The sequence below is a fragment of the Parasteatoda tepidariorum genome, chromosome 10 (assembly GCF_982258835.1).
Source record: "Parasteatoda tepidariorum strain Cologne lab strain chromosome 10, Ptep-v5.0, whole genome shotgun sequence".
Lineage (NCBI taxonomy): Eukaryota > Metazoa > Arthropoda > Arachnida > Araneae > Theridiidae > Parasteatoda > Parasteatoda tepidariorum.
The window spans coordinates 2659293-2674244 of NC_141764.1; the positions used below are offsets into that span (position 1 = coordinate 2659293).

At 30.9% G+C, this 14952-nt stretch overlaps 1 protein-coding gene across 1 annotated transcript in view; it reads right to left on the reverse strand.

The window, feature by feature from the left end:
* Positions 1-1570: 1570 nt before the first annotated feature.
* Hel25E (ATP-dependent RNA helicase 25E) overlaps positions 1571-14952 on the reverse strand; it is a 46145-nt gene continuing 32763 nt past the window's right edge. Inside the window, exons 8-10 of the mRNA XM_016047848.4 lie at positions 12083-12227; positions 5303-5450; positions 1571-1769 (exon numbers count right to left, since the gene is read on the reverse strand). Coding sequence (XP_015903334.1) covers positions 1756-1769; positions 5303-5450; positions 12083-12227 — 307 coding nt within the window. The 3' untranslated portion in view covers positions 1571-1755. The remainder of the gene's footprint in view (positions 1770-5302; positions 5451-12082; positions 12228-14952) is intronic.

A 14952-nucleotide genomic window follows, 5' to 3' on the forward strand; every position in this document is an offset into this window, starting at 1 on the left:
AAATTTCGGCCCCTTGAAGAGAACAAATTTCTTTCTTAAAATTAAGACAAGGCAGTATCTAATGGTTGTTTTAGCTGCTTTACATGGCCATTTATAGGGCAGACCCATTCACAGATCATAATTTGTTATGGTAACCAGACAGATGCACCATTTATTACACGGGAAGTTTTCGGTCGGCTAGTTTCGAACTCTTACCAACCAGGCTATCCTGTATCCACAATGCTTTAAGACTGTGCCTTGCTGTCAACTTCACGGCAGGATCCTTTTTATTAAACAGTCTGGTATCAAATGATCCCATTTTCCATTACATCATTTAGCAACAATTGTTAGGAAAAATAACTATGTTTTCATTAAAATGTAATATTTGTATAAAACTAACTAGAAAATGTTAAATGCATACTTTTAAGCTGAAAAGGACATTTTAATTTAAAGAACAAATAGAAAAAGAGATTGATCTCTCCAGGATCAAGTACAGAGCCCCCAAATCGAACAGAAAGTTTATTTTACGTTTCCTTCTTTAATGAACTCGTTTTATACAGAGTTTGCCTTCCGATGAGGTAAACCAGATTCCAATCACGCTGCTCGATAAGAATCCACTTGCACTGACCACAATGCTGACATGAAATATCCTCAGTGGCCATGGGTTAGAGTCCCTTTACCGTCAAGCTAACCGTTCTCGTTAACTTCCTCCAAGAAGACAAACTTTCCCATATCCTGGAATTCCCTTGCCTTTTGGGTTGGGTTCAAAATTACAAGGCTATTAGTAGCCTTAAACCCAAAAAATTGGTTCGGCTGTTCAACGACAGTAAGTACAATATAAAATCCGCCAGTTTTATGTTAGCTTCTTCATTACTCCATCATATGAACACACACGAAAAACAAAATTGCGTAAATCCATGACTTTCTAGGGCGGAATTCTAAATGTTCGCATATACGCGACATGTTTACAAAATTACGAGCTTCTGATTGGCTTAAGGCATCGTGATTGCAAAAATTAATCTGAATTCTGCCCTAATGTCAACAAGGATATGATTTTTCTCAGCTAGATGATAAAGTTAACAACCAGAAAAGTGCATGATGGACATAGTATTGTCAGAAAATGACTAAAATGGACAGAACGATATTTCGTCTGACCATTGGAGGGGGGTGGGACTTCACCTATTAGGTTCTCTTTTGCATACAATTATTTTATCACTACACCCTTATTGCAAGCAAACTATGTCGAAGCCAGTACATAAGCGCTGATATTTAGGATTGGAATTAAAGGCCATTCACACTGCATGTAAAAAATTTGCTTATGTAATGGAGAACCAGACTAGTGAAATAACCATACAATATATAGGTTTGCAAATTTGATTTACTCGTTTAGCTATTTACCCGAATAGCTCTTTAATATGACTGCACAAAGGTAGGAGAGCAATAAAAATGTTAATTGGAAGATTTCTTTTAGTTTTATAAAACCCAGTCCAGTAATAAATTCAAATGTCACTTTTAAACTTTTAAAGAAAGTTGAGATTTTTATCACGGTCATAAAAACTAGTAAAAGCTAAAAATTAAAACAAAGGGGAAAAAAAGATGAAAAAAGAAACTTTATTTTGAAATGCTAGAATATTTACAATAAAAGTCAAAACTATTTTTTAAAAATGAAGCATTTATTACACATCTGTGGTAAATGTTAACAACGATGAATGAATGAACAAAAAAAAAGGGGTGCATAGTATCTGTATGCAGTCACAGTAATAGTCCAGAGATCGTTTACCTTCCTTCAACTGAAAAAAAAAAAAAAAACATCAATTGATTTACTACATACATTAGGGGTGCACAGCCTTAATGCAACTTTCAAAAACTAAAAATATTCAATTTTTACATTAAGTTACATTTACACCCAACATAAATAAAAGAGTTTGCATTTTATAATTTTTTCAGGGTGCGTAGCCAAATCTTTCAATAAAAAATAAGCACCTTTTAAGCACTAAAAATATTTTTTAATGCACTACATACAATAACAAAAACCAAAATAATTTTCAAAAACTTTACATGATCAAGATAAAATAAGTAGTTTCTGACTACAAAAGCCACCCCAAAAAAGATTGTGAGATTTTTCAGTTTCATTTCATAGGGTGGAAAATGAAGCCTGAAACTGAGAATCTCTTGTGAAGCAGAGTTGCACAGGAGAGTACAAGAATAATTCCCACTAAATCCTGTTCAGTACATGCACACGCAGACCCGTAAATATCTCACCAGACATGTTAAATAATTGGAGCTTTCATACGCCCCGGAACATTGGTACGCCAAAATGCAGTGTTTGTAAATGTTCAATCTGCTACATTTTAGATTTTGAAATTCACTTGTTAACGAAGTTACTATTTTCTCTGACAAAAACACAATAGATTTAAAAGAGCATTATAATAACATTAATTGAAATGATGGGTAAAACCAAAACTGTTATTAACTCTGCATCTTCATATTTATGGATTTTAAAGTTAAAAAACAGAGTAAAGAAAGAGTTGAAGCACTAAAACAGCTGAAAAAAATACAAAAGCAAATAATTTTTTTCCCTCTTTTTTTTTCTTAAAGAATTACATTCTACAAATACTTTTCTTGTTTATCTGAAAGGAAAGAAATACTCCTGATTTTTCTGTTCTCATTTCAGAATTAAAAAAAATTCCCCAAATGACTGGCTTCTGCTTTAGCTAGAATTTTAAATTGATAAAATAAAAAAAAATTCTGCAATAACAGAAGTTTAAAAGATAATTCGCTCTAGAAATGTTCTTTCTTTCATTTTTTGAAAGAACACCATAACTTTCAAAAAGCAGGATAAAAACATTTTATATTTTAATAAAATGACTGTGAGAGGGGATTTTATTACAAATTCAGATATTCAGAACACCATGAAATGGGGGGGGGGGGGAGGGGTATTTCTAAATTCCATTTTAAAAATTAGATTTTTCAGTGACCTAAATCTATGACTTTCCATAATTTTTCTTTAAAAAAAATAGTTAAAATCATGACAAATTTTGTTCAATACCGAAATTCATGACTTTTCAGATGCGTGGATACCCTGCTTTTAGTTAGAAGGCTGCACACACAGACTGTACTTCAGGCTACACTTTTAACATACAGTCATGAAAAAGTTATTATTGAAATTTTCTTTTAGTTAAAATTGGTATGAAACATAACTTCTCTAACTTAAAGATTTGACCCAACAATGATTTTGGAAAAATTACTTTTTTTTATTTCATTTTGACAACAACCTTAATATTTCAAATCCATGACTTTACGTATGTGAATAATTCCTAGAATTTTTCATGACTTACCGAAGTTACTATTTTCACCGACAAAAATAAAAAAGGTAAATTTAAAAAAGCATTATAATAACATTAATTGAAGTGATAGGTATAACCAAAACTTATTAACTCTGCATCTTCATATTTATAGGTTTTAAACTGAAAAAACAGAGTAAAGAAAGAGTTGAAGCAATAAAATAGCTGAAAAAAAATATCAAATATCTAAATACTGTCAGATATATGTAGCTATTTAAACCTATTTTATTTCTTCTCAAAAGTGTAACATAAAAAGTCTTAAACTAAAATTTTAAATTGATAAATAAAAATAAATAGATTAAAAAAAATAACGAAATCACAGATGTTTTAAAAGAAGTTCAATTCGCTCTAGACCTTCCATTCTAAGAGTTGCCTCCCTTATCTCTTTAAGAAGTCACAGATGTAACATTTCTACCTGATTTCATATTTAACCATAATTACCACTCTGCAATGATTATTTTGTAGATTAAAATATAACTACTAATAAAATATTATAATAAATCCATTTGTATATTTTATAAAACAAAAATATTCTTTTGAAAAGAACTATAAAATTCTACTTTTAATATTATAATTGTATATGCTTATTTTATTTGAGAACTTATCTGTTAAGGAGATAAAAGAAAGAAAAAGTTATTTTAGTCTGCACTAGGCACATGCTGAATTCTGAACAAATAACAAAGCTTTAATTTTTCAAAATGTTGAAGCAAGAAAAATTGTTAAATTAATTTAAAGTAACATACATATTTATCTAAATACACTAAGTTTTGATATGTTTATTTGTATTAATTAATGTATGTATTAATTATTGTATGTATTAGTTTGTATGTATTAATATTTATGAGTCAAATAAGAAAACGATTTTTGATATAAAGGTAGATACTGTTAAAAAAATTTCCACGAGTCCAAAATTCCTTAATGAAATTAAAAAAAAAAAGAAGGGCCATTTGGGTGGGTCAAAAATTGTAAACCAAACAATGATTATATTACCGAATACCAATCTGCAAAGTATGCAACACTAAATAAAAGTGATTATTACACATTTTATAACTACTAAATAAATGAGTACTAAATAAATGCGAATTCTATTTTAAATAAAAGTGATTACAATAAAAGAAAAATATCACAAAAAGGTTTCGGATTTGCACTTTTTAAATCTGAAATCACAAGAGTTTAAAAGATAATTCTTTCTAGAAATGATGTTTTTTCTTTCATTTTTTGAAAGAACATAATTTTTAAAGAACACGATGAAAACATTTTGTATTTTAATAAAATATGACTGTAAGTGGTGATTTCGTTACAAACTCAGATATTTGGAACACTGTGCGAAATAAGGAAAGGGTAAATAAATTCCATTTTAAAAATTAGATTCTCGGCAACCCAAATCCACGACTTTCCAGATGCGCAGATACCCTATTAAAATTAAAAGACTGTACATTTTACAAGTACAATAAATTTCCACATGGAAAAAATTTCGATTGATATATTTCTAATTTACACTGTATTTTTAAAATTAACATGTTAAAACATAAAAAATTAGCACATTATAAGAAAAAAGGATTCCATTTGCAAGAAGGTAATTTCATTTTTTGTCAGGGTGGGTAGCCAGATTTTTCAACAAAAAATAAGCACCTTGAAAACACTCAAAAAAATAATTCAAATCACTTTCATAAAAAAAATCAATTAGGATATGTTCAGTAATAAAACATTTTTCTATCGTTTAAGGTTCTTAAAATTGAAAAACATTACATAATCAATGATAAAATAACTAGTTTATGATTAATATTGAAGAGGAAATTGTGAAAATCATGTATTTTTTGTAATTTAAAAAAGACAATCGACACGGCAAAGAAAAAAGGCTCTTTTTAAAAGATAGAAAATTAAGTACTTTTTACAAGCCTCAAAAAATTTTTTCTATCTAAGGGCTTTTAAAAAACATAAATTAAAAATAAGCACATCTGTGAAATAAAATGACTTACTGTAGGAAGAAATGTCAATTTCTTCAGGTAATTCAGAAATGTTAACATCAAATCTTTCTTGAACTTCATTCAGTATTTTGGCATCTGATTCATCAGAAACAAAAGTTATGGCTAAACCTTTAGTCCCAAATCGACCAGCACGAGCAACCTAAATAATGGATACCTAATTAGAGTACATGATTATACGTATTCAACATAATTTCCAATGAAGACTCCTTTAGAGAAACTAATTTAAGAAAACTTTAGTTCATACAAGATTTAAAAACCAACTCAACATAAATGATCTTTAAATTGGCATTAATATAAATTGAGACATTGGATTTTCCCAGGAATATGAATCGTAATGTACAATTTTTAAACCACCTGAATTCGAATAGCAATGTGTAACTTTTAAATTAGATAAAAGCTATGGTTAGAACATTAGAATAGAAACTGGGATATAGAATTTTTAAAACGCGTAAATACAAATCACAATTCATAATTTTTAGATCGCGTAAATACGAATCATGATGCGTAACTTTTAGATTGCATAAATAAGAATTATGATGTATAATTTTTAGAATGCGTGAATGCGAATCCCAATGCCTTATTTTAAAATCACGTATAAATACGAAAATCAATGTTTGATATTATAAACTGCATGAGCAAATCAAGACATTAATTTTAAACTTGTGTGAATACGAATCGCTATATAGGTCTTTAAAAAGGCGTTAATACGAATCACAATATCGGAATTTTAAATCTCGTAAATACGAATCGCAACGTACAATATTCAAATCGCGTGAATAAGAATCGCAACACGCAAATAGGAAAAGCTATGTTTGATATTAATATTGTGTGAATAAGAATCGAGATACAGTAAAACTTGTGTAAGTTGACCACTTGTGGTGCATTGTTTTAGTGGTCGACTTATGGAGGGGGTGGGTCATTTTTTACTTTTTTGTTTCCTATATCATGTTGCTATATACATATATTTTTTCTCTTTTACTTGACTTAAAAATTTTATTCAGAAAATATGCAAATGAATATCTTAAGAAATGTGTTTAAACCTGAATGAACTTCAATTTGATACATATAATTCAAATATTTAACAAATTTTTTTAAAAAAAATTATTTCGTTAGTTATGCATGTGAAGTGTTTAATAAATATAATTTTTTAAAACATCAGAACACGAAAACATGTAATTTGAAAACTTTAACAAAATAAAATTATTTGAGCACTTTAAAATTTATTTACTACACTTAAAGATCAAAGACCATAAATAAAGGATCAAAGCATATTTCAGGGCATTCATTTATTCAAATGCTCACTATTGCAACTGGAAGAGCAACTTTTCAACTAACACACCTGTTTTCAATGAACGGATGAAAGAAATGGTCAAAAGCTGACCCCTTACAGTTTCCCCTGATGGTCAACTCACAAAAGGGTTTAGATTAGCTTTTTACACTATTTTACCAAACAAGTGAAATTTTAACATACATTGCAAAAATGACAGAAAATTTTCTGAATTTTTTTTCCTGGTCAACTTATGAGGGTTTCAGAATAGAATTTCATAATACTCATAGACAAAATTGACTTATTTCAGTGGTCAACATACAAGATAGACAGATGGTCAAGCTACAAAGGTTTTGCTTCTTTATATTATATAGGGAAAATTCCGCTCTTGATAATTGAGGTCAACTTATGCAGGTGCTCAACTTACAAGGGTGGTCAACTTGGCAGGTTTCACTGTATTAGCAGATTCCAGGCTTGGGACCTCTAAAAGGCTCGTCAAAAGCAGCGTCGTTTGAACTACAAAAATCGGACCTATCTGGAGGGCGGGTAAAAAATTCGGAAAATCTTATCTGCTGCGAGTAAAAGGGGAGAAAATAGCTATAATAAGTAAAAATGAGAAAGGATTGCTAGCTATGTAGTTTGAATTTTCTGTTTCTCTTTGAAAATCGGTAAATTTTCTGAAAAAGCGAAATACTTATAAAAAAAAAAGTGAAATTTTTAGAAAAATCTGCATTTTTGATTTAAAAAAAACTGAAATTCAAAAGATAAAAGTGAAAAATGCGGAAATCCGCTAAAAAGCGGAAAAATCTCATCCCTGTATAAAATATGTTAATTTAAGCAGATTTTAGGTTCAGGCCTATCTAAAAAATTTTGGAAATAAAAATAGATCATTGAATCCATGTTATGATAGTTTCTTAAATTGGTTTAATATAATATTGAAGAACTGAGTAAGATGCTTTATTGAATTTTGTATGCTATTTTTTAATTAATCTTTAAAAATTTTATTTGTATGGTATTAAAAACATAAGTTTTAAATTATCTTTAACGTATATTATTTAATTTAATGCTGCACTTTTAATTCTATTGTTATACTACTTAAAGTGCCTATAATAAAATTAATAGCTGAAAAGTTAATTATTTATTAAATCATAACTGCACTTAAAAAGATACATTTATTATTTTATTCGAGAGATTTCTCGGTTCGATATTAGAGGGTGGAAAAATGATGCCTGAAATTGAGAATATCTTGCAAAATGCAGCTGTGACATTAAGTCACAGCCTAATTTCTAAATATCCCGTTTTATTAATCAAAATACTAATTTTTCGGCTTAATTTATAATTTTTGATACAGTTTTTATTGTCTTCATCTTTTTTCTTCTCGCCCCTTAACGCGTTAGCGCAATGAGGACATTTTCCCCAGGAAGCTCCTTGCACATTCCTCAGACACTCCTTTTCTTGAAAAAAAAAGCTGTCGGCGACCTTTGATGTCAACACATGTTTTTAGTTACGGTACGGTCGCCGTTAGTATTTAATTCTGCTTAAATTTAAGGGGTTAGTTAACTCAGTTCAGTTCGCTCCTTAAGCTCGATTTTTTTGCTTTTTAGGAAGTTTAACTTCCACTTCTAGCTATTTCTTTAAATACCGCCCATTTCTGGGAGCGGACACATTCGAAATTTAGTCGTCAAAAACAAACGCACGAACCCTTAACAGGGATTTTTTAATTTTTACCCCCTCCTCTCCTTGAGAGACGGAGATGTTTTCATGGTTTTTCTTACACCCTCTCGTGGGTGTTTATGCGGACATTTGATGGCGATCCTCATCGTGCATAATGTTTCATGGAAGTAAACATCAACCTTTTCTTACACCCCCCATGGGTGCTTGTGAGCTGTCGAGCTCGACCGTGATGAAATCCTTTTCTTCGCCATGCAGATGTTTTTGAAAAGATGACTCCAGCGGCATCCCACTCCCGCGTTCCATGAGTTTTGGTTACATCTCGAAAGTTTTGGTATGAAAATGCCAAATGTGATTTGAAGAAGCGGTCCTTGGTCCACCACTGATGGCCTATCCCTTTTTAATCATATGCCAGAAGTTAGTGTGCTGATAAATTTTGTTTTTGGTGTGTGTTTGTTATACATAGTTGTGTGTAGACTATGATGCATGTGTTTTCAACATATTTATGTGATCAATTTTTTTTAGTGAGAAAAATGTCTGATTTTTTTTAAGGTGTAATTTCTAACTTAGTTTTTGCAGGTGTTAAGTTCAATGTTTTTGCCTAGGCGTTTCTATTAATTTAAGTCTTTTTTTTTATTTTTAATCTCTCTAAGTTTTAACTTGTTAATTTTTGTGCACTTAATTGATCTCACTAATCACTTTGATTTCTGAACCCATGCATAATTCATAGGTTGTATACTAATTTTTTTGTCGTTTTAACTCGGAATACTAAATTATCAGTCGTATTTGATTGGTTTTAATTTTTTTCAATAATTGAATTGTACAAAACTTTGTTGTACAAATTTTTTTTTCATTCGTTTAAACTCGGAATACCATCAGTCTACAATGTGAGCCTGATTTGTTTTCATTTGTTTGCAATTCACAATTTTTTTAATAAGCATAATTCAGCAAACAAAATCAATTTTTTTTTCATTCCTCTTTATAAGGAACCATTTGAGTTAATGAATTACCTCATTTTTTTCACATTTATTGAGTGAGTTATTTATATACTCATTGAGTCACATTTTATCTCTGTAATTTTATTGTCTATGGAGATAATTTTTTAATGTCAAGTGAACTTTATTTTGACTATCGGGTAGGTCAAAAGTTTTTTTAGCAAAAGTTTTTAGCAAACAATTAAGATTGTTTTTGTTGTTGTTGTTTTTGTAAACAATTAAGATTTGTTGTTGTTTTTTTCAAACAATGAACATTGTGTTTTTTTTTACTTTTTAGCGAACAATTAACATTGTTTTCACTGTTTAGCAAACAATTAAGATTGTTTACTTTGTAATATTCAAGATCAGCTATGTACAGCTGTTAATGTCCGTTTTTGTGTTGTGATTGCTATTGTAACTATGTTGGGGCACAGCATTTCTACTTGAGGCCAATTTACTGTCAAAATTTTTTGAGATCGAATGTTATGTAACATCTGAATGTTCTGTTAAGGCTGATGTGGTGGACTGGTACGGCAGGTTGTTAAATTGTTAATTTTAATGCTTTTGGGTACGGATACTTTTGGCTTTTCTTCTAATTCTTTAATTTTAAAAAAAAAAAAAAAAAAAAAAAAAAAAAAAAAAAAAAAAAAAAGGATTTCATTTCTTCAAAATTTTTTTTTTTCACCGGCTGTGGGTATAATGTGACATTAAGTCACAGCCTAATTTCTAAATATCCCGTTTTATTAATCAAAATACTAATTTTTCGGCTTAATTTATAATTTTTGATACAGTTTTTATTGTCTTCATCTTTTTTCTTCTCGCCCCTTAACGCGTTAGCGCAATGAGGACATTTTCCCCAGGAAGCTCCTTGCACATTCCTCAGACACTCCTTTTCTTGAAAAAAAAGCTGTCGGCGACCTTTGATGTCAACACATGTTTTTAGTTACGGTACGGTCGCCGTTAGTATTTAATTCTGCTTAAATTTAAGGGGTTAGTTAACTCAGTTCAGTTCGCTCCTTAAGCTCGATTTTTTTGCTTTTTAGGAAGTTTAACTTCCACTTCTAGCTATTTCTTTAAATACCGCCCATTTCTGGGAGCGGACACATTCGAAATTTAGTCGTCAAAACAAACGCACGAACCCTTAACAGGGATTTTTTAATTTTTACCCCCTCCTCTCCTTGAGAGACGGAGATGTTTTCATGGTTTTTCTTACACCCTCTCGTGGGTGTTTATGCGGACATTTGATGGCGATCCTCATCGTGCATAATGTTTCATGGAAGTAAACATCAACCTTTTCTTACACCCCCCATGGGTGCTTGTGAGCTGTCGAGCTCGACCGTGATGAAATCCTTTTCTTCGCCATGCAGATGTTTTTGAAAAGATGACTCCAGCGGCATCCCACTCCCGCGTTCCATGAGTTTTGGTTACATCTCGAAAGTTTTGGTATGAAAATGCCAAATGTGATTTGAAGAAGCGGTCCTTGGTCCACCACTGATGGCCTATCCCTTTTTAATCATATGCCAGAAGTTAGTGTGCTGATTATTTATTGTTTTTGTGGCTGTCCCCCTTCGATGTCATGCTCTACTATAATCCAATTTTACAAAACCATCTGCTGATGTTAGAAAATAAAACGAACAGTTGTTTGATCGACCAGAACTCATTTATTCTGTGTCCTTTTTAAGAACATTCATGTTTTTTTCAGCACTTTAGACATCCCAAGGTAAACCGGCAACAGGTATGTGAAACTCCATTACAAAGACATCTTGATTTCTATTGTGTTTTCTTCTATGTTTTATCTTTAAGGGTTATTGCTCACATCGCATAAATTTGATTGTTTTTTTAGTTTCGGCCAATCTTTAAATTTTAACAACCCCTATTTTTTTTAACAGCAGCAGAGTTGCACATGAGAGTGCAATAATCTAACCGTACACAGCTCTACTGAGCTGAGTTTGGTGAGATTTTTGACGCACATGCGAAATCCCGGGTATTTGATTAAACACGTAAAATGATTGGCGCTTTCATACGCTACAGACTGGCAGTACCCTGAAATTGATAGTGGTCGAATGAATTGTGAAAACGTTGAATAAAACAATGTGAAAAGCACGCTTTTGCATATTATGTGGCGAAAATCGACAGGGTAAAGAAAAAATATCATTAAGCACTTTTTAAAAACACTATGCACCTTAGGAGACACCTCTATAAGTAATGGGTATTGAATCTAATCCTCTTTGTGGAGGCTGTGTCATTTTGAAGAGACTTGTGACTGTGGGGTAAGTATTGGGCAGAATAGACCCTATTCTGCTCAAAGATTTGAGCAATTAGGGCAACACTGCAAGATGTTCCCGGAAAGTGTCAGCTAAATTTTATTTCAGCCATAAGGGTTTTTTGCTAATCATGTTTCAGGGTTTGGGTATAATAGACCTCCGGTCGATGTGCCCTGCTCTTTAGATCTGCTCACTTCTAAATCTGTCTACCCCCAGAGGCACGATTTGTTATGGGAACATGGAGGGCTTTGTGACCGCGACAGATTTCACATGCATCAGTCACCATTTTCTACACTTCTTAGGGCGGCGAGGATCGAACCCACAACCTCTTGGACATGGGGCCAGTTCCCTACCAGCCATAAGTATTTTTATTTAAAAAAAAAAAAAAAAACACCCATATAACTGGCGTTGAACAACCGACCCGAATTCAGGTTTACGACGACTAACATTTGACTTCGTGGCCTTGTCATTTTGAACCCAATCCAGAAGACAAGGATTAAGTATTGGGAAAAAATTTGCCTTCGTGGAGAACTTTTTCGATTGAACTAATCCGCATTTGCGTTACACGGAGAGGAAGGAAAAATAAAAAACTCACCCTGTGCAAATAAGTATCTGAATCTTCTGGCATGTCGTAGTTAAAAACAATATTAACTCTCTCAATATCCATTCCTCTTCCAAATAGATTGGTAGCTACAAGGATGCGCTTGTGGAAATCTTTAAACTGCTGATACCTGGATAACCTGTAATTATATATAAGACACTTTACAATTAAGACACAAAAACGAGTCTCATTATTTTACAAAAAAATATATATATAAATAAAATAAATGTCATTTTTTTAAATTAAATCTTTTCAATGTTCAGTAATACCTGGCAAACACAATATTTTTGGGACCCAATAAATATACTGTTGTAGAGGGATACATTGTTATATGGAAGGAGTATATACTTTGGGGACACAAGATTTTCTAAAATTTTAATGTTATATATGTATTAACTATAAATGTATACATTAATTTGCAGATAGGTATGAATTAAGTTCAAAGTAGGAAAATGATTTTCGTTTGTGGATGGTGCTCTACCCACCCTCCACCAAAGAATATCTCTTTCAAGTGTTAAATGTGATGTGTGTGGTTATTTGTGACTCATGATCATCTTTTAACATGAAGAAAATGAAATCAGATAGGATGGTTGCATCTTCTTAAGAGGTAAGGGAGGCAATTCTTAGAATAGAAGCTTTTGGAGTGGTCACATTGAGAGGAGAATAACAATAATTCATATGAAATCTCGTCGGGATCACAAAATATTATTGTAATAGAGAGAGAGTTATTGTTGTATCGGGTATCGAGTGTTCACTATATATTATTTTACTCTGTAAGTTTCATTTTAATTTCACAAAAATATTAAATTTAATTTTGTATATTTTAATGTATATTTTTTCACTTTGTTTCATCTTTATTTCACAAAAAAAAAATAAAAAAATAATAATTAGCCTTTTTTTAATGTAACCTTTACAATAAATAAATAAATAAAATAAATGTAATTGTTTTTCACCAATGTACAGTAAATTCTCACTACTATGATATCCAATACCACAATAACTCCCTGCATTACAATAATGTTTTGTGGTCCCGCTGCTACGATTAATGTTATCCACATCTCACTATTGCGATATTCTCTGAATCAATAAGCCCCATAAAACTATTTTTTTTCTTCAAATTATGTAAAAAAATCTTATTTTATCATATTTTGTCTCTTCTGTGAAGAGAAGTCTCACCGCTGATTATGTACATATTTCATTTCACCATAGCTTTTGTATTCCGATTTTATTACTCCATCCTTTATGTACATAGACCACCCCAAGACCTTCCATTCTTAGAGTCTCCTCCCTTAAGTCACATTTCTACCTGCTTTCATATTTAACCACAATTACCACTCTGCAAACTATACAATATATGTTGTTGTTTCTAATGCCACCTGCCACACGGGCAAGCCTGTTTGATGAAACCAAGCAAATTTAAGGCCAGAGTGTGCGATTCTTGTTTTTCAGTAGCATCACCTATGGCCAAGAATTAGACTTCTGCCACACAATACGTCGCACCCGCTTATAGGGCGGACCCATTCATTCATCCACAAATCGTAATTTTGACCTGAATCAGAGATTGATCGATCCAGTACCCCCAGAGGTATTGATTTGTTATGGAAACGCGGAGGACTTTTGCGGCTCGACAGATATAACGTGCACCAGTTACTTTACCACAATGGGAATCTTCAGCCGGCGGGGTTCGAACCCACGGACATGGGCTTAGCCCCTCCATATAATATATAAATAGATTTATAGTTTATACCTATATATAGCTGCCAACCTCTAGTAATAAAAATGCAGAAATTAGACAAAAAAAAGTGCAGAGGATTCGCAACTGCAAACTAATTACTAATAAATTTATAAAAAGAAAGCTTATTTTAATTATTTATAAATCCACTATAATATGAGCATAAAAAAGCAATATGCTCTCCTTTTATTAAAAAACAATAAGGAAAAACATTAGTAATAACATGCTACATAGTCATAAGTATGATAGATTGAATAATTTTCAAATGATTATTTTAAAAAAATCATTGATTTAAATCAACTAATTTTTTTTATCTATATATATTGATTTTAAAAGTTAAAAAACAGTGTTTTAAATTTTTGATACTTTTATTATTTTCTTTTCTTAGTATTAAAATTTAATTTAAATAAATTGCTGCATTGATTAATTTTAGTTAAAGAAATTACTTTCTTGGTGTGTGTTAAATTCCAACACATTTGAAATTACATTTTTAAAAATGTTTTGATTCTTGAGATTGAAAGTACAGATTAAAGTAAACATTTAATGCTGTGTTAATATAGACTTGCATAGCTGTAGAAAGTAATTAATAAACATGAATTTTTTTCAAAAAATAATACAAATAATGTTAATTAAAATTCTACCTTTTGAATGAAAAAGCGTGAATTAAAATCTACATTACGTTTTATTGGTGGAAAATGTATATTTCTGCAGCTTGAGGTTATATTAAAAAGAAATTACCCTAGTATGCCAAAAACAGAAAAAGAAAAGGGCTGATGAATTCAGATGTTTTTTTCCTAATATAGTGTCATTCTTCCCTTTTAAACTCTTTCAAAGTCTATTTGATGCAGTAGGGTCATTAACTGGTATTTTTTTCTCATAATATGTTTACAGTATCTTTGACATTATCTGATTTTCTATAAAGAAATTTTGTGAAAAAAAAATCCAATGAGTACATAGATTTTCTAATTTTCTTTTTAGCTTAACTTATCTATTTTGATATATTAAAATATTCATTTTTAATTCTATAAAATATATAGATTTAATATTTATTTATTTATTGATGAATGACAAAATTTATAAACACAGTCTGCTGCATTTATTTTGTCATTTTAAAAATCAAGAGGAAAAAAAA